We start from the raw sequence: 19,584 nt of genomic DNA, 5'->3' as shown, positions 1-19,584 counted from the left end.
TTTTAATATCCTGTGTAACCCTGGGCGTAGTTCGTGAAGTAGCACTTCGCGAAGCTACGCAAAGTGCAGTTCGCACTACGCGAGCTACGCGTAGCACTTCGCGAACTGCGTAGTACCTTGTTCGCACTGTGCCAGATGTCGTTTTCAATTATTGCACAGTGCGGACAAGCAACCGCCACTGTGCAATCATTGAAAATGGCATCTTGCACAGTGCGAGCTGTAGTTTTCTGCTGCTCGTGTAGATTTTTACTCGAGCGGCAGCTTTCTCAACGCAAACTGGTAGTTTCTCATCGCGAGCGGTCGCGAGCATACACGACCACTCGCAATGAGAAACCTGACCTCCTCGCGTTGGGAATCTCGCCGGGAGGTTTATTTTCCATGCTCGCGATCGCCAACTTGATGTTGCTGATCGCGAACAAGGAAAAAGTCTCGCCGGGATGTCAATTTGCTTGCTCGCGGTCGCCAACTTGACGTTGAGGACCGCGAGCAAGCAAAAAATTACCGCAGCACTACGCAACACTACGCTACGCGTGTTCGCACTGTGCTACGTGCAATTCGTAGTGCTTTGCCCAGGCTTAATCCTGTGTTTGTAAATACTACTTTTAGAAAGTTAGTATTTACTGACCTGGCCATTTCAGTCCACCTCTGCTGTGTGTGTGTGTTCTGCCTAGTAACAGTGAGGAGCAGGGCTGGGGAATTCCAGGAGACAGGCTGGCTGCCAGGTGGTGAATAGAGAGATTACACCAGGATGGGTGGGAGGAGTACACCTTGACTCTGAATAGACCTGTGCTCTGCCACCACAATGCCGGCTCCGCCCCCTGTGGAGCGGTTGATGTCTCTGCCCTGCTGCTGAAAGGAAAGAGCAGAGTCACCACAACAAAGTGCTCCAAAACTGGACTGAGCCAGGCCCAGGCCCACTGGCGACAAAGAACAAAAGAATTGCTGTATAAAAGAAGGAGCCCTGCTCCTAAGAAATCAGATCCTGTTTGCGCCAAGAAGAACCTCTGCCCGAAGAGAAGGACCTGGGAAAGCTGCATGGAGGAGTACTGTCTCTAAAGCCTGAGAGACTGGCCTGTGGTGGGTGCCTTGCTGCTGAAGGAGAGGAAAAGACTGAAGAAAAGACTTTTATTCATCTTGTGCTTAACAAACAATCTCCAAGGGCTTGCCTGTGAACTTGCCCCCTGAACAGCGCCCCAGGAACAGTGGGCGCTACCTTTCCCCTGGAAGAAGAGGAAGCTGCTGTGGGTGACCCTGCCACGCTGACCCCAGAGAACCTGTGTGCCTCTATCTCACTGAGCACCGCGACTTCTGGCTGCCCGGGCTGCTGTGAGCACCGTGAAAACCAGCCTGCCTGGTCTGATCAAAGCAAGCAACTGCCCCCTCAAGCCGTAGCTCGCAACGTGAGGAGAGACGACCGGTGTCCAAGCGCCGAGCCTCTGCGACCCTGCGCCGCCGAGACCACTGTAAGGACCCAAAAGCACCCTGTTCGCCAACTGGCCGAAGCCGACAGTGCTGCGCTGCTGAGGATTACCCCTCAGCTGCCCCTCCAGCTTCCTTCGCTTTGTACGGGCTTTGTACGGTGCCAGCATCGCGCTACGTTACTCACACGTGAAGCGTGAGCTTTGGTACGGTTCATACCAGCTATGCGAAGCGTCCCCACGAAGGTACGGTCCGTACCGGTGGAAATATATAGGCGTTGCTCACGTGGGAAGCGTGAGGTTCGGCAAGAGGCGTACCGGACTTGTACGACGCGTACCTGCGAGGGTACGGTCCGTACGGCTTCAGTCCAGCGTACGCGTGCTCACGCGTGAAGCGTGAGAAACGGCACGAGGCGCCTAAAACATCGTACAAAACGTACCGAAGGCGCTACGAAGCGCACAGACGCCAAAAGAAGCCTATTTTAACCTGAAAAGTGCCTTTTAAGAACTGTGGACTCTTTGAAAAGTATTGCAAGTAACTGGAATCCCATTTGGAGTAAAGAACTGTATTTTTGAAAGCCTGCTTAAAGAAACCTTCTATATAAAGAGTATATTTGTTTAACAAAAATACAGCCTTGTGTCTCTGTGTGGTGGGTTGGTGGTTATTGTGGGACGCCTTGAATGCTTAACCTAATGCCCTCTGGAATCTAGCCTGACTGCTCGCGCCACGTTACCTTGAGGGTGAGCAGGGGTTATTTTCGCAGAGTAATCCTTCGCCCTGACTTAGAGGAAAGGGTCCCTCGTTGTCGCAAGTGCATACCTGCGCCAACCAGAGACCCCGGATTCTAATAACTGCTGATCTATTTAGTGCACTGGTGTGTGCATAACCACATTGTGTGCTTGAATCCTGTGCTGGTTTGTAGTCCTAGTCTATTGGTTTCCGCCTCACAATGAGCTGCTGCACATGCACAACGGGGCAGTTTGTGCGTACCCTACTGCGGAGCATGCATAGCACACTATTGGGCGTGATGCATAATATATTGGCTTCTCCTCTTAATGGACTGGTTGTGTGCAGACCACACCGATTCAAATGCATATTGTACAGCCTTGAAAGGGCCGTACATGGGTTCACGTGTTTAATGTACTGGATCATATACATACAATAATGGCTCACATGTGTCCTGGCTTGTGTGTGTAACATATTGCTTGACGTGAGAAGCCTACTCATTTTAAAGCATCAGGTGTTTGTTTGCATTCATAATGTCCCAATTGACATTTACAATTGCTTGGTTCAAATACATAACGTATTGCTTCACTCTTGTAAGTGTTGTATGTGTAGGACAGTCGTTGCTGCACAACCCATTTGAAAGCATGACATGCTGGTTTTCAAGCGTGATGCACTGGTTCACATGTATGTCCTAACGGTATGCATGAATTCCGCACGGACTTGCATGTTTACTTAACGGGTTGACATACATATTTGTAAGCTTCATGGACATAATATATTGCTTCACCCCAGTAATGTACTGGTTTGTGTGTGTAATATATTGTTTTAAATGATTGAATGTACATCCCATGGGTTTAAAAGCATCATGTGCTGATCTGATGCATGGTGTATAGTTCTTTCTGCATGACTTGCTAGATTGCACGTTTACTATGCTTGTTTGCATGCATAAAATACTGGCAGACATGCACAGTCCAGTTCCCATGAATAACACAGGGGTTTTTTGGAAGAGCAATGTATGTATTTGTACACAAAGTATTCTCAATACCTGATGTGTGCACATATAAAAGTACATCATCGTGGTATGCCCGTTGCACACTGTTTGTTATTTCTCCAATCACACTGGTTAATCAGCAGCAAGCACCTTGGTTTGAAGGGGGTTTGTATGTCAGAATCACACAATCCCCAACCACACATGCCTTAACAACTTAGGGGCAGATTTATGTTAACTGGCGCATCCCTGCATATCAGCAGGGATGCGCCAATTATTATGCGCCACAGCTGCGCCACCATGGATGCGCCGCATTTATAATGCGGCGCACCATGGGGCAAAAACGGCACAGATGCGTGACGCATCTGTGCCGTAAAAGTGGCGCATTGCTGGAGTTGCGTCGCAAGTGCGACGCAGCTCCAGCAATGTTCTGGGGTGCCCTATCTGTACAATGCTGCGTCAATCCTTACGCCTGCTTCAAGCAGGCGCAGGGTTTTGACGCAGCATGGGCCTAAAAGTGACTGAGTGAAATCTTGTAGGAGGCGTTCCTGCGCCGGAACGCCCCCACCTGCCCTGGAACGCCTACATGTGGTGCAGGGCTTTACAACGTGACACATCTCCCAGATGCGTCACGTTGTAGATACCCCGCACCATGGCGCAGGATTTGCGCCGCTGCTGCGTCACAAAAGTAACGCAACGGCGGCGCAAAAGTGCAACATAAATCTGCCCCCTAGTCTTAACAATGATCATGTCTTAACCACGCATACCTTCAGCACACATGCCTTTAGAATTAATTTAGTGGTAATGGCATAATTGGTCAAGGCATATACGCCGTTAAGGTTCTGCCCTAGCCCCTGCCCTGAGTCCTAAAGCCCAGCCACCTGCCCTGAGTTCTACCTCGACCCCAGCCCTGAAAACAGTCACGCCCCCTACCCTGACTCTTAAATGCGGACCCCAGCCTAAAAACCAAACCCCACCCCAGTCCTGGACACACACCGGCCCCTCTGAGCCCTAAAACCCGCCACAACCATGAAATTGACTCAGACCCCCCTGCCCTCAGCCCTAAATCCTTGACCCCAGACCTAAAAAACAACCCAACCCCAACCCGGAGCCCTAAAACCGTCCCCCAGCCTTCAAAATCGACTCAGACCCCCCGCCTTAAGCCCTAACACCTTGACCCAAGGTTTAAAAAAACATCCAGCGTCCGTACATGAACCCTAAGACTGCAACCCCAGCCTTTAAATCGACTCAGACCCCCCGCCTTGAGACCTAAATCCTTGACCCCAGACCTAAAAAAAAACCAGCCCCCTCCTGAGCCCTAAAACCATCCCCCAGCCCCCCACCCTGAGCCCCCAGATTACAAAAATACCCCAGCCCCCCACCCTGAGCCCTAAAAGCGTCACCCCAACCTTTAAATCAACCCCGATCCTCCCTGCCCTGAGCCCTAAAACCTTGAACCCAGACATAAAAACACCCCAGCCCCCCGTTCTAAAACCGTCCCCCTAACCATAACAAGTACCCTGACCACCCGCCCTGAACCCTAAAAACCCATATAAAATGGAGAAAAAGAAATAGGAAAATCGTACTCACCCAGCAGATCCTCATCCAGATAGGAAGTCACCTCTGACCCTCCCCCCAGTTTGCAGCCCCCGCGACCCGCTCAGAGTCTAGACCACTAACAACCACGAATGTCTAAACCACGCATGCGCGTGGTAAAGGCATATCCGTGGTTTAGACGTGCATGCTAAGGCCTGCGTGGTTCAGCCATGTGTATTTTACGCTCCCTGGTGGAGGTTGTTTGCATTGAATCCTCTGCCTCATGCACTGGTTTTTGGTTGAAAACGAGGGTTGGGCTCAGTAGGTTTGAGGGTGGGAGACAATGACTGGGGTCACAGCGCCTGGAGGCTGGAGAAAACTTTTCTCAAGTCCTTGGAGAAGCTACTTCCTGTGAATGTGAGAAGTGCTTGATGTTCGCCTCCAGAGGAAACTAGTGAGCAGAATAGAGTACACAGACAGCAGAAAAGCTAGCAGGAAAGGCAAAACAGAGGTCAGAAAAATGAGCAGAAAGCAAAACAGAGCAGTGGAGGGCCAAACAGAGGGCAGGAAAGTGAGCAGAAAAAGGCAAAGCAGAGGGCAGAAAACAAACAGAAAAGACAAAACAGAGCAGAAGGGCAAACCAGGGGGCAGAAAAACGAGCAGGAAAGGCAAACAGAGGGCAGGAAAACGAGCACAGAAGGCAAAACGGGGAGAAAACAAGCAGAAAAGGCCAAACAGAGTAGAAGAGGTCAAGACAGAGGGCAGAAGAACAAGTAGAAAAGGCCAAAGAGATGGCAGAAAAACTAGCAGAAAAGGCAAAACAGAAGGTAGAACAATTTTCAAACAGGCAAATCAGAGAAGAAGAGGGCAAACCAGAGAGCAGAAAAACGAGCAGGAAAGGCAAAACGGAGCAGAGGAGGGCAAGACAGATGGCAGATAAACAAGTAGAAAATGCCAGAGGGCAGAAAAACGAGCAGGAAAGGCAAAACGGAGCAGAGGAGGGCAAGACAGAGGGCAGATAAACAAGTAGAAGATGCCAGAGGGCAGAAAAATGAGCAGGAAAGGCAAAACAGAGCAAGAAACAAGCAGAGAAGGCACAAACAGGGGGCAAGAGGAAGACTGCAGCAGAGGGTAGCAGACTGTGGACAAGCTGGAAAGGAGAAATGTTGCAGGGGGAGCTGGCACGAGGACCTGCATTGTAATGCATGTCATATCTGAAATTATGTGTTAAACTTCTTACACAAAAACTATAAAAATTATGCCATTCTGCCGCTTTGCGAGATAATGTCTCACTCGACCATAAATGATACTGCGAATGGTGCATTTGTGGCAAACATCTACTGCAAATGCACGTGAGCAACAGAAAACGAGTGTCTGTTGTTCATGATGTTTTTGTTTAAATGCGTCCTTAACAGTCTTGGTCCAACTCTCACAGACAGAAGTGGCAGATTTTGCGTTGACTCTCAGACTAATGTGGCCCATCCTGGTCCAGCTCTCATAGACTCACAGTTCTAACCCTCACCGACTGAAGGGGCATATCTTGTTCTAACCCTCACAGACTGAATGGCCTGTCTTGTTCTAACCCTCACAGACTGAATGGCCTGTCTTGTTCTAACCCTCACAGACTGGAGAGGTGTGTCTTGTTCTAACCCTCACAGACTTAAAGAGCTTGTCTTGTCCTAACCCTCTCAGATGGAAGGGGTGTGTCTTGTTCTAACCCTCACAACCTGAATGGGTGTGTCTTGTTCTAACTCTCACAGATTGAAGGGGTGTGTCTTCTTCTGAATCTCACAGACTGAAAGGGCCTGTCATGTTCCAACCCTCACAGACTGAAAGGGCATGTCTTGTTCTAACCCTCACAGACTGAAAGGGCCTGTGTTGTTCTATCCCTCACAGACTGAAGGGGTGTGTCTTGTTCTAACCCTCACAGATTGAAAGGGCCTGTCTTTTTATAACCCTCACAGACTCAAAGGGCCTGTCTTGTTCTAACCCTCACAGACTGAATGGGTGTGTCTTGTTCTAACTCTCACAGACTAAAGGGGTGTGTCTTGTTCTAACTCTCACAGACTGAAAGGGCATGTCTAGTTCTAACCCTCACAGACTAAATGGGTGTGTCTTCTTCTAACTCTCACAGACTGAAGGGGTGTGTCTTGTTCGAACCATCACAGACAGAAGGGGTGTGTCTTGTTCTAACCCTCACAGACTGAAGGGGCGTCTCTTGTTCTAACTCTCACAGACTGAAGGGGCACGTCTTGGTCTAACCCTAATAGACTGAAAGGGCTTGTCTTGTTCTAACCCTCACAGACTGAAGGGGTGTGTCTTGTTCGAACCCTCACAGACTGAAGGGGTCAGTCTTGTTCTAACTCTCACAGACTGCAGGGGGTGTCTTGTTCTAACTTTCACAGACTGAAAGGGCCTGGCTTGTTTTAACCCTCACAAATTGAAGGAGTGTGTCCTGTTCTTACTCTCACAGACTGAAGGGGTGTGTCTTGTTCTAATTCTCACAGACTGAAAGGGCCTGTTTTGTTCTATCCCTCATAGACTGAAGGGGCGTGTCTTGTTCTAACCCTCACAGACTGAAGGTGTCAGTCTTGCTCTAATCCTCACAGACTGAAGGGGCGTCTCTTGTTCTAATTCTCACAGACTAAAAGGGCCTGTTTTGTTCTGACCCTCACAGACTGAAAGGGCCTGTTTTGTTCTATCCCTCACAGACTGAAGGGGCGTGTCTTGTTCTAATTCTCACAGACTGAAAGGGCCTGTTTTGTTCTATCCCTCATAGACTGAAGGGGCGTGTCTTGTTCTAACCCTCACAGACTGAAGGTGTCAGTCTTGTTCTAATCCTCACAGACTGAAGGGGCGTCTCTTGTTCTAATTCTCACAGACTAAAAGGGCCTGTTTTGTTCTATCCCTCACACACTGAAGGGGCGTGTCTTGTTCTAACCCTCACAGACTGAATGGGTGTATCTTGTTCTAACTCTCACAGACTGAAGAGGTGTGTCTTGTTCTAACCCTCACAGACTGAATGGGTGTGTCTTGTTCTAATAATCACAGACTGTAAGGGCCTCTCTTGTTCTAACGCTCACAGGCTGAAAGGGTCCGTCCTGTTCTAACTTTCACAGACTGAAAGGGTTTGTCTTGTTATACCCCTCAAAGACTGAAAGGGTGTGTCTTGTTCTCACCTTCACAGACTGAAGGGGTGTGTCTTGTTCGAACCCTCACAGACTGAAAGGGCCTGTCTTGTTCTAACTCTCATCCTCACAGACTGAAAGGGCCTGTCTTGTTCTAACCCTCACAGACTGAAGGGGCGTGTCTTGTTCTAACTCACACAGACTGAAAGGGCCTGTATTGTTCTAACTCTAACAGAGTGGAAGGTCCTGTCTTGTTCTAACCCTCACAGACTGAAAGGGCCTGTCTTGTTCTAACTCTCACAGACTGAAGGGGTGTGTCTTGCTCTGACCCTCACAGACAAAAAGGGCCTGTCTTGTTGTAACACTCACAGACTGAAGGGGTGTGTCTTGTGCTAACTCTCACAGACTGAAAGGGCCTGTCTTGTTCTAACTCTCACCCTCACAGACTGAAAGGGCTGTCTTGTTCTAACCCTCACAGACTGAAGGGGTGTGTCTTTTTCTAACTCACACAGACTGAAAGGGCCTGTATTGTTCTAACCCTAACATAGTGGAAGGTCCTGTCTTGTTCTAACCCTCACAGACTGATAGGGCCTGTCTTGTTCTAACTCTCACAGACTGAAGGGGTGAGTCTTGTTCTTATCCTCACAGACTGAAAGGGCCTGTCTTGTTCTAACTCTCACAGACTGAAGGGGCATGTCTTGTTCTAACTCTCACAGACTGAAGGGGGTGTCTTGTTCTAACTCTCACAGACTGAAAGGGCCTGGCTTGTTTTAACTCTCACAGACTGAAGGGGTGTGTCTTGTTCTAACTCTCACAGACTGAAGGGGTGAGTCTTGTTCTAATTCTCACAGACTGAAGAGGCGTGTCTTGTTCTAATCCTCACAGACTGAAAGGGCCTGTCTTGTTCTGACCCTCACAGACTGAAAGGGCCTGTTTTGTTCTATTCCTCACAGACTGAAGGGGAGTGTCTTGTTCTAATTCTCACAGACTGAAAGGGCCTGTTGTGTTCAATCCCTTGTAGACTGAAGGGGTGTGTCTTGTTCTAACCCTCACAGACTGAAGGGGTCAGTCTTGTTCTAACCCTCACAGACTTAAGGGGTGTGTCTTGTTCTCATCCTCACAGACTGAAGGGTTGTGTCTTGTTCTAACCCTCACAGACTGAAAGGGCCTGGCTTGTTCTAACCCTCACAGACTGAAGGGGCATGTCTTGTTCTAACTCACACGGACTGACAGGGCCTGTATTGTTCTAACCCTAAACGAGTGGAAGGTCCTGTCTTGTTCTAACCCTCACAGACTGAAAGGGCCTGTCTTGTTCTAACTCTCACAGACTGAAGGAGTTTGTCTTGTTCTAACTCTCACAGACTGAAGGAGTTTGTCTTGTTCTAACCCTCACAGACTGAAGGGACATGTCTTGTTCTAATCCTCACAGGCTGAAAGGGCCTGTCTTGTTCTAACCCTCACAGACTGAAAGGGCCCGTCCTGTTCTAACTCTCACAGACTGAAAGTATTTGTCTTGTTCTACCCCTCACAGACTGAAGGGGTGTGTCTTGTTCTCACCCTCACAGACTGAAAGGGCCTGTCTTGTTCTAACTCTCACCCTCACAGACTGAAAGGGCCTGTCTTCTTCTATCCCTCACAGACTGAAGGGGCGTGTCTTGTTCTAACTCACACAGACCGAAAGGGTCTGTATTTGTCTAACCCTAACAGAGTGGAAGGTCCTGTCTTGTTCTAACCCTCACAGACTGAAAGGGCCTGTCTTGTTCTAACTCTTACAGACTGAAGGGCCTGTCTTGTTCTAACCCTCACAGACTGAAGGGGCGTGTCTTGTTCTAACTCTTACAGACTGAAGGGCCTGTCTTGTTCTAACCCCCATAGACTGAAGGGGTGTGTCTTGTTCTAACTCTCACAGACTGAAAGGGCCTGTCTTGTTCTAACTCTCACCTTCACAGACTGAAAGGGCCTGTCTTGTTCTAACCCTCACAGACTGAAGGGGCGTGTCTTGTTCTAACTCACACAGACTGAAAGGGCCTGTATTGTTTCCTCACTTGCTGCCCCCGTGATGCTAATGTCTCTGTTTTAACCTCACAGCTGTGAGGCTCTTTACCACACTGTCACCCTATGAATGAAGGGCAGCTCCACAGACTAGTCTTCTAGCCTCTTGCCTGAATCTGCTGTGTGGTAGCCAGTGCTTTAAATGGGAAAAAATAAGTGAAGGGGCATGTCTTGTTCTAACTCACACAGACTGAAAGGGTCTGTATTGTTCTAACCCTAACATAGTGGAAGGTCCTGGCTTGTTCTAACCCTCACAGACTGATAGGGCCTGTGTTGTTCTAACTCTCACAGACTGAAGGGGTGAGTCTTGTTCTTATCCTCACAGACTGAAAGGGCCTGTCTTGTTCTTACTCTCACAGACTGAAGGGGCATGTTTTTTTCTAACTCTCACAGACTGAAGGGGGTGTCTTGTTCTAACTCTCACAGACTGAAAGGGCCTGGCTTGTTTTAACCCTCACAGACTGAAGGGGTGTGTCTTGTTCTAACTCTCACAGACTGAAGGGGTGAGTCTTGTTCTAATTCTCACAGACTGAAGAGGCGTGTCTTATTCTAATCCTCACAGACTGAAAGGGCCTGTCTTGTTCTGACCCTCACAGACTGAAAGGGCCTGTTTTGTTCTATCCCTCACAGACTGAAGGGGAGTGTCTTGTTCTAATTCTCACAGACTGAAAGGGCCTGTTTTGTTCTAACCCTCACAGACTGAAGGGGTCGGTCTTGTTCTAACCCTCACAGACTTAAGGGGTGTGTCTTGTTCTCATCCTCACAGACTGAAGGGTTGTGTCTTGTTCTAACCCTCACAGACTGAAGGGGCATGTCTTGTTCTAACTCACACGGACTGACAGGGCCTGTATTGTTCTAACCCTAAACGAGTGGAAGGTCCTGTCTTGTTCTAACCCTCACAGACTGAAAGGGCCTGTCTTGTTCTAACTCTCACAGACTGAAGGAGTTTGTCTTGTTCTAACTCTCACAGACTGAAGGAGTTTGTCTTGTTCTAACCCTCACAGACTGAAGGGACATGTCTTGTTCTAATCCTCACAGGCTGAAAGGGCCTGTCTTGTTCTAACCCTCACAGACTGAAAGGGCCCGTCCTGTTCTAACTCTCACAGACTGAAAGTATTTGTCTTGTTCTACCCCTCACAGACTGAAGGGGTGTGTCTTGTTCTCACCCTCACAGACTGAAAGGGCCTGTCTTGTTCTAACTCTCACCCTCACAGACTGAAAGGGCCTGTCTTGTTCTATCCCTCACAGACTGAAGGGGCGTGTCTTGTTCTAACTCACACAGACCGAAAGGGTCTGTATTTGTCTAACCCTAACAGAGTGGAAGGTCCTGTCTTGTTCTAACCCTCACAGACTGAAAGGGCCTGTCTTGTTCTAACTCTTACAGACTGAAGGGCCTGTCTTGTTCTAACCCTCACAGACTGAAGGGGCGTGTCTTGTTCTAACTCTTACAGACTGAAGGGCCTGTCTTGTTCTAACCCCCATAGACTGAAGGGGTGTGTCTTGTTCTAACTCTCACACACTGAAAGGGCCTGTCTTGTTCTAACTCTCACCTTCACAGACTGAAAGGGCCTGTCTTGTTCTAACCCTCACAGACTGAAGGGGCGTGTCTTGTTCTAACTCACACAGACTGAAAGGGCCTGTATTGTTTCCTCACTTGCTGCCCCCGTGATGCTAATGTCTCTGTTTTAACCTCACAGCTGTGAGGCTCTTTACCACACTGTCACCCTATGAATGAAGGGCAGCTCCACAGACTAGTCTTCTAGCCTCTTGCCTGAATCTGCTGTGTGGTAGCCAGTGCTTTAAATGGGAAAAAATAAGTGAAGGGGCATGTCTTGTTCTAACTCACACAGACTGAAAGGGTCTGTATTGTTCTAACCCTAACATAGTGGGAGGTCCTGGCTTGTTCTAACCCTCACAGACTGATAGGGCCTGTGTTGTTCTAACTCTCACAGACTGAAGGGGTGAGTCTTGTTCTTATCCTCACAGACTGAAAGGGCCTGTCTTGTTCTTACTCTCACAGACTGAAGGGGCATGTCTTGTTCTAACTCTCACAGACTGAAGGGGGTGTCTTGTTCTAACTCTCACAGACTGAAAGGGCCTGGCTTGTTTTAACCCTCACAGACTGAAGGGGTGTGTCTTGTTCTAACTCTCACAGACTGAAGGGGTGAGTCTTGTTCTAATTCTCACAGACTGAAGAGGCGTGTCTTGTTCTAATCCTCACAGACTGAAAGGGCCTGTCTTGTTCTGACCCTCACAGACTGAAAGGGCCTGTTTTGTTCTATCCCTCACAGACTGAAGGGGAGTGTCTTGTTCTAATTCTCACAGACTGAAAGGGCCTGTTTTGTTCTAACCCTCACAGACTGAAGGGGCGTGTCTTGTTCTAACTCTTACAGACTGAAGGGCCTGTCTTGTTCTAACCCTCACAGACTGAAGGGGTGTGTCTTGTTCTAACTCTCACAGACTGAAAGGGCCTGTCTTGTTCTAACTCTCACCTTCACAGACTGAAAGGGCCTGTCTTGTTCTAACCCTCACAGACTGAAGGGGCGTGTGTTGTTCTAACTCACACAGACTGAAAGGGCCTGTATTGTTTCCTCACTTGCTGCCCCCGTGATGCTAATGTCTCTGTTTTCACCACACAGCTGTGAGGCTATTTACCACACTGTCACCCTATGAATGAAGGGCAGCTCCACAGACTAGTCTTCTAGCCTCGTGCCTGCTTCTGCTGTGGGGTACCCAGTGCTTTAAATGGGAAAAAATAAGTGCAGGTACTCATTAAAATGAGTTAGAGGTGTGGCAATGGGCGGGGCCAGGGGCGTGGCTAAGGGCAAGATATGATGATACATAATGACCTCTGTACCAGTTTCAGCACATATCAAAACGCATGAGAAATGCGTTTAGTAAACATCATGTATCCACTTTCCATCTTCGTCTCCTGCTTCAACAGTGGGGCTCACAGAGGAAAGCAGCCTCTGTACTGAATAAAAATATGGAGGAAAAAAATGGCTTTGGGGAAGGCAGAGGATTGTGTGGCGCTGCCGCCCACTGTAGTACAGCCAGTACAGCCAGTTCCGTAAATGGGACAGGATTCTCGATTGGCAGCCCCAGCCCATATCATACGCCCGATGGAGGAGGGGGGTGGACGGGCCTTAGGCACTTGAAGCCTAATAGCCGTTGCGCACCTGATCGACAGTGAGCCCTCTCAGACCCCTGCAGTCTGGGGACATTCAAGTGGGCGCTGCTGGAATCCCCAGCAGCAACTCTGCAAAAGGCCACTGAGGGGCTCAGTGACGTGCAAGCTCCTTGGAAGCAGAGGTCATCTGCCCTGAGCTGGAGGAGATATCTCACCTGAGCCTGCCGTGCCATCAATCAGGGTACCGGTACTCTACCTGACCTAGGAGAAGTGCCAGTACTGACGACCAGAAAATTCGGAAGTGCTGGTACTCTGTACTGGTGAGTACCGGCCCATGTAAAGCACTGGTGGTACCACACATAGGTCACATCAGTTGCTGAGAACGCCTAGTGCGCCAACGCTGAGCAATATCTTTACATGCACACTTCCTCTTCTGAGTCTCACCACTTCCTGTTTTCACTTTTCTAATTGTTTGTAGAGGGGCTTCAGCTATGGAAGCTGAACCTGTCTGTTATTGTGTTAGGTTGTGCCCCTTGTACTACTCTCTGAGTCCATCCGTCCTTCAGTGGCCTCGGCTCTTAAACCAGCAATGGGGTCATCCCTTTCGACCCTTCAGGGTCTTGCAAGGGTTCCGTTTGTAAGTCTGACAAATGATTCGCTTTTCCCCATCTCCATCTTAACGTCACTCTCCTCTTCACTGTCCCTGTGTGTTATAACACATCTTTAGTTGCAGAAATAAAACCACGCATTAGGTGGAGTGGCCAATATTTTGTTTTTGCAGCAGCTAATACACTTTATCTTCTGTCACATCTTGCCTCCTTCCCTCTCATCATACTCCTTTTTTCCATCTCTTGCTCTTTCTCCTATTTACGATTCGTCCCTTCATAATTCTTCCTTTCGATGTGTCCTTTCATGTGTTTCGCTCTCTTTTCCTCCTTCCTTTTCTTTCCTTCTTGCACTCCTTCTGCACCTCTCCCCTCCTCTTCTCTCATCCCATCTTTCATCAGATACTCATCCTCTTACATCTTCCCTCATACTCTCATGTCCTACTTCTGAACCACACCACCGAATGCCACATCATGCCACAAACTTCAACAGCAAACCAAATTAATAAACTCCACAAAATACCATTCCACATAATTACACTCTATGGCACACGATCCACTCCACATAATACTAGTACACTCAATCCCTCATAATTACTATCCACCTACTTCCACAACACAAATCCACTCCACACCACACCACACAATTCCACAGCTCACAATTCCAATTCAACCCACATAATTCGACTCCAAACCAAAGCACATAGATAGAAGTTATTGTCATTTACAATGCCAGTAGCTCTAACTCTTGCAAATGCGAGACATACTGGATTGCAAATGCTTGTTCTTTTTTTGTCAATGCTGAAAAGCATCATCAAAAAGCATTGGCAAAGCCAATAGTTCTGCATTGACAAAGAAAGGGTGAACCCTAATGGCTTTTCCAATGCTACTTTAACATAGTAATTCTACTTCAGTTTACTTCAATAATTACTTACAACCAATGTAAAAAGTTCTACAGTACTATAAACCTGGTTTCTTTGAGCCAGATGTACGACTGTTTTTAGCTTGCACAAACGGGTCTTAGACCCGTTTGTGCATGCTTAAAAGCATGAGCCCATGTACAAACAGTATTTTGCGAGTCGCAAATAAATTGCGAGCCGCAAAATACTGTTTTGCGACTCGCTATTAGGAAGGGGCGACCTAATAACGACCACAAAGCAATGTAGCAATGATTGCGGTCGCAAAACACTTGAAAATGACCATCTACTTCAAACAGGTGGTAGAGCATTCGCAAATGGGAATGGGTCCCCAGGGGACCCCTTCCCCTGTGCAATATTATTTTTTTAAGGGCAGGCAGTGTTCCCAGGGACCACTGCCTGCCCTAAAAAAATGTAGCAAAAACAATTACTTTTTTTTAAAAAATGCATCCCGTTTTCCTTTAAGGAAAACAGGCTGCATTTAAAAAAAACATAAGCTGCTTTATTTAAAAGCAATCCCAGACATGGTGGTCTGCTGAGCCCAGCAGGCCACCATTCCTGGGAGGGCCTGTCATTCCCAATGGGCTCACAAATTGCGAGAGGCTCATTAATATAAATGAGCCTCGCAATTTGTGACCCCATTGGCAATTGCAAACAGTGTTAAACACACTGTTGTACATCCCAAATAGCGCCTCGCAAATTGCAAGTCGCAAATGCGACGCAATTTGCGAGGCGCTATTTGGCAGGTCGTACATCTGGCCCTTTGTTTGGTCATTTTCCCATTTTTTTAAAAATTGTCTGGACAGTAAAATACACATTTGCAAAGGGACTTCTGACTCATAAAGTTATGAGTGCAGAGTCTCCGTACTCGGGGAAAAATAAAGTTACGAGTGCAGAGTCTCCGCACTCAGGGCAGAATCAAGTTACGACTGCAGAGTTTCCGCACTCGGCGGGGCAGAATCAATTTACTAGTGCAGAGTCTCCTCACTCGGGGCAAAAATAAGTTACGAGTGCAGAGTCTATGCACTCGGGGCAGAATCAAGTTACGAGTGCAGGGTCTCTGCATACGAGTGCAGAGTCTCTGCATTTGGGCAGAATCAATTTACGAATGCAGAGTCTCTGCACTCGGCGGGGAAGAATCAAGTTACGAAAGCAGAGTCTCTGCACTTGGGCAAAATCAAGTTACATGTGCAGATTCTCTGCATTCGGGGCAGAATCAAGCTATGAGTGCAGAGGCTCCACACTCGGGTCAGAATCAAGTTACGAGTGCAGAGTTTCTACACTCAGGCAGAATCAAGTTACAAGTGCAGAGTCTCGGCACTCAGAGCAGAATCAAGTTAAGAGTGCAGAGTAGCCACACTCCTGGGCAGAATCAAGTTACTAGTGCAGTCTCTACCCTTGGGGTAGAATCAAGCTGCGAGTGCAGAATCTCTGCACTCAGGGCAGAATCAAGTTGCGAGTGCAGAATCTCCGCACTCAGGGCAGAATCAAGTTACGAGTGGAGAGTATCCGCACTCAGGCAAAATCAAGTGACGAGTGCTGAGTCTCCGCACTCTGGGCGGAATCATTTTACTAGTGCTGAGTGCCCGCGCTCAGGCAGAATCAAGCTATGAGTGCAGAGTCTCCGTACTTGGCAGAATCAAGTTACTAGTGCAGAGTCTCCGCACTCGGGGCAGAATCTAGCTATGAGTGCAGAGTCTCCGTACTTGGCAGAATCAAGTTACTAGTGCAGAGTCTCCGCACTCGGGGCAGAATCTAGCTATGAGTGCAGAGTCTCCGTACTTGGCAGAATCAAGTTACGAGTGCAGAGTCTCCGCACTTGGGGCAGAATCAAGATATGAGTGCAGAGTCTCCGCACTCGGGGCAGAATCAAGATATGAGTGCAGAGTCTCAGCACTTGGCAGAATCAAGCTACGAGTGCTGAGTCTCCATCTACAGTGCTCATTGTAACTTTATGAGTCGTAAGTCCCTTTGTGAATCAGGCCCACTGTGTCCAGGAGACAAGCCCACCCGATGAAAGGGTGGGTGCACTTACTTGTGGCTCCTGGCTGACCAGCGGCTCTCCGATCCGTCCAACCCCTGCAGTCTGAGAGTGGAGTGCAACTCTCACTCTCTGCGCCAGGCTTTTTCTGTCCTGGGAACTGATTTATGCAGAAAGGGAGTGGAGAGGAGTGAGAAAGGGAGAGCGAGGGGGGGAGCCAGCAGGAGTGATGAAGGGAGAGAGGGAGGAGTACTGGAGGAGAGAGGGAGCCAGCAGGAAAGTGATAGAGAGAGGGAAAGGAACCCAAAATCAGAGGGAGCCGATAGGAGAGAGGGAGGGGGACTGGAGGAGAGAGGGAGCCAGAAGGAAAGTGAGAGAGAGAGAGAGAGATAGATAGAGGGTGTAGAAAGTGACTGAAGGACACAGGGAGCCATTAAGAGAGATAACAAGGTAGGGTGCTGAAGCAGAGGGTGGGAGCAGTGAAGCTGGTAGGGAGCATCATTTGGCCGAGCTCTAGGGACAGAGACAGGTCTGGGGTTGGGAGGGAAGAAGCCCGGAGCTGGGGATGAAGGCCTGGCATGGAGGCGGAGAGGAAGTGAATAGGTGGGAGGGGATTGCATTGAGAGGGAACATGGCCACCACAGGAGCTAACCCCTCCGTGGACACTCGAGGAGGGTTCGTCAGTCTGAAGGGGAAAGCACTGAACGGGTGGTGCTTTCCAAACTCCCACAAAACACTGAAGAGGCGGACTCGCAGGGTGTATGGGCCATGAAAATAGGCCTTTGGCGATCCTGCGTCCATCTTCCGAAAGCAAAGTGCTGACCTCTTCCAGGAGATCGTCTTTCTTTGTTACATCTCTTAAAGCAGGAGTCTGATTAAAACAGGCTTGGGATGAACTTTTAGTTCCATATTATAGCCATGTTTCATGGTTGCCAGAACCCGTTTGTCGTTTCTTTGCCGGCTGCCCGGGGTCCACGAAGGAGACCCGCTAAGAGGGCGGCCGCCTTTATGCCACAAGAGGCACAGGAGGCAGCCTCCCAGTGTTTAGGACCCTCAGGGGTTCGGCGTGCTACGTCACTTCCAAGTAGAGGGGGTGGGGTGTTGAGGTACATATACCTCTCCCCGCCCACTGGGCGCCCTCTTTGCCCACTACCCTGACGCCGTTTCCCTCCCTACCGCATACCCGGCGTTCAGGCAGGGTTTGGGGGGGTTTTGTCTAATGTATTCTTTTGTGTTGCAGGCGGAGTTACAGGACGATCCAGAGGCTGTAAGGTACAGAAGGGTACCCTCTGCACGAGCACAGTAAGGGTGCTAAAGCCAAATATCCACAGGGAGGTCCTCGCGTTGGACCCTGGAGGAGCGACGGCGCCTCGTTAGTCCTACAAGTGGTTGTGGACCTGAGCAACCGGGGGTTGCTTGGAAGGCTCCGCCTCCCTCTGGGGCATGAGCAAGGGAGTGGACTGGCGGTCCACCGTTGGGAGGGGTCGCCCCTCCCCCAAATCTGACTGACACCGATTGGATTGGCCTCGGTGTAATTTGGCTCATCAGGTGGCAGGCGGCGAGGGGCTGCCTGCCTTGGGATCGCCTGTAAGAAGTTGGCCTGATATATGATGTCACTAGTTCTAGTGTACACCCTGTATCAGTCCAAACAACCCTTATGGTGATTGGTTGTAAAGTCAACCTTATAGACCAGCTATCCTAGTGGTAGCATGGACAAGAGCAGTCTTAGGCTACACTCTGTATGGCATGTGAAGCCAGCTGTTATACCATTTGCAATCCCTTGAATACCAAATGAAAGGACACCACAACAGATATATATAAAAATAGACTGTATTTATTCTAGTCAAAATACCCTCAGCACTCTTTATGAGATTCGAGGTAAGTACAATACAGTCTTATGTAAGCATACATAAGTCACACAGGTAAGTAATACAGTTAGGCTCTAGGGGCCACGCAAACCATATACTAAGTAAGTGGTATAAGAACCACTGTCACGAACACAGGTTAGGCCTAGGCCTAGGGAATCGCTGGGGCTACACTATACTACCAGTTACTAGGCAGTGGGAGGCCCATGGGATTCAGGTGCAGAGTGGAAACACTCACGCATAATGCGTTAAAGTCGATAGAAATAGTAATGTTTAGAAATAAAGAGTTTTAGGACACTTTGGAAAGAGCTAGGAGTTGGAGACTTGGAAACTAGACCCTAGGATAGTCAATACCCTTGTGAGCACCGGAGTACTCAAGTTACCTAGCCCACGGGCTGCGGGTGCATAGGTGTGAACTTGCGTCGGGTTTCGTCGTCGACTCCTATGGATGCCTGAAGAAAAGATGCTGACAGGAAGTCAGTGAAGAGTGTCCGGTGGATCCCAAGATTGGAATCAAGAAGGAGGGTACCTGCAAGCAGAGGGGACAGAGTCTAGGTCACCAGCCAGGAGCCGGGAAGGAACCAGGAAGGAACCAGGCGATGTCGTGAAGATGCAGGTGAAGAGGTGAAGCTTGTCGCAGCAGCCACGGGTACCAGGAGGTGTCGAGGATGACCAGAACCAGGAGGCGAGCTGTCCCACAAGGGCTCTTGCTGTTGCCGGCATCGATGTCGAGTTCGGACCCAACAAGCCTTGGCAAGCGCAACCCATGCAGGATGAAGGATTCGCTTCTGTTGCAGACCAGGAAGGCCTGAGGTGCTTCTCTTTCACAGGGAAGCAAGGGCCAGTCTGGAGGAGCCAAACCAGTGGTAAAAAGTTGAGGGTTCGTCCTCACAAAGGCTCCTAGCCAACGGGCAAGCAACCGGACAGACGCATCGAGCAGGAAAATGCAGAAGGGCCCCACGCAGAACTCGTGGAGTGTGGAGGGCTGATCTTCGGTGCAGATGGTGCTCGGGGTTGGGGCTTCTCAATCCCCAGAGCACAACTTCGAGGATGCCTCAGAAGCTGCGCTGAAAGCAAGTAGCCAATTTTCCCAGGTAGCCGGTCCCACGTCTCTCGTCGCCTCCACGGATCTCAGCTTTGCTGTGGATGTGGATCAGGGTCGGAGAAGTCTGGAAGTCAAGGCGCTGGTTGGGCTCTGCAGTCGGTTCCTCGTAGAACTTAGGCAAAGCAAACGGCA

General features: G+C 49.2%; 1 protein-coding gene across 1 annotated transcript in view; it reads right to left on the bottom strand.

Annotated features, from left to right (window-relative positions):
- The window catches only part of LOC146839362 (glutathione S-transferase P-like), an 89,590-nt gene extending 72,969 nt beyond the window's left edge, over window positions 1–16,621 (bottom strand). Inside the window, exon 1 of the mRNA XM_085651363.1 lies at window positions 16,537–16,621. Coding sequence (XP_085507489.1) covers window position 16,537 — 1 coding nt within the window. The 5' untranslated portion in view covers window positions 16,538–16,621. The remainder of the gene's footprint in view (window positions 1–16,536) is intronic.
- Between the last annotated feature and the right edge of the window lie 2,963 nt (window positions 16,622–19,584).

The sequence above is a fragment of the Triturus cristatus genome, chromosome 4_1, assembly GCF_964204655.1.
Source record: "Triturus cristatus chromosome 4_1, aTriCri1.1, whole genome shotgun sequence".
In the NCBI taxonomy this organism is placed as follows: Eukaryota; Metazoa; Chordata; class Amphibia; order Caudata; family Salamandridae; genus Triturus; species Triturus cristatus.
The sequence above is the reverse complement of the archived record's forward strand: the minus strand, read 5'-3'. Positions and strand labels throughout refer to the sequence as shown.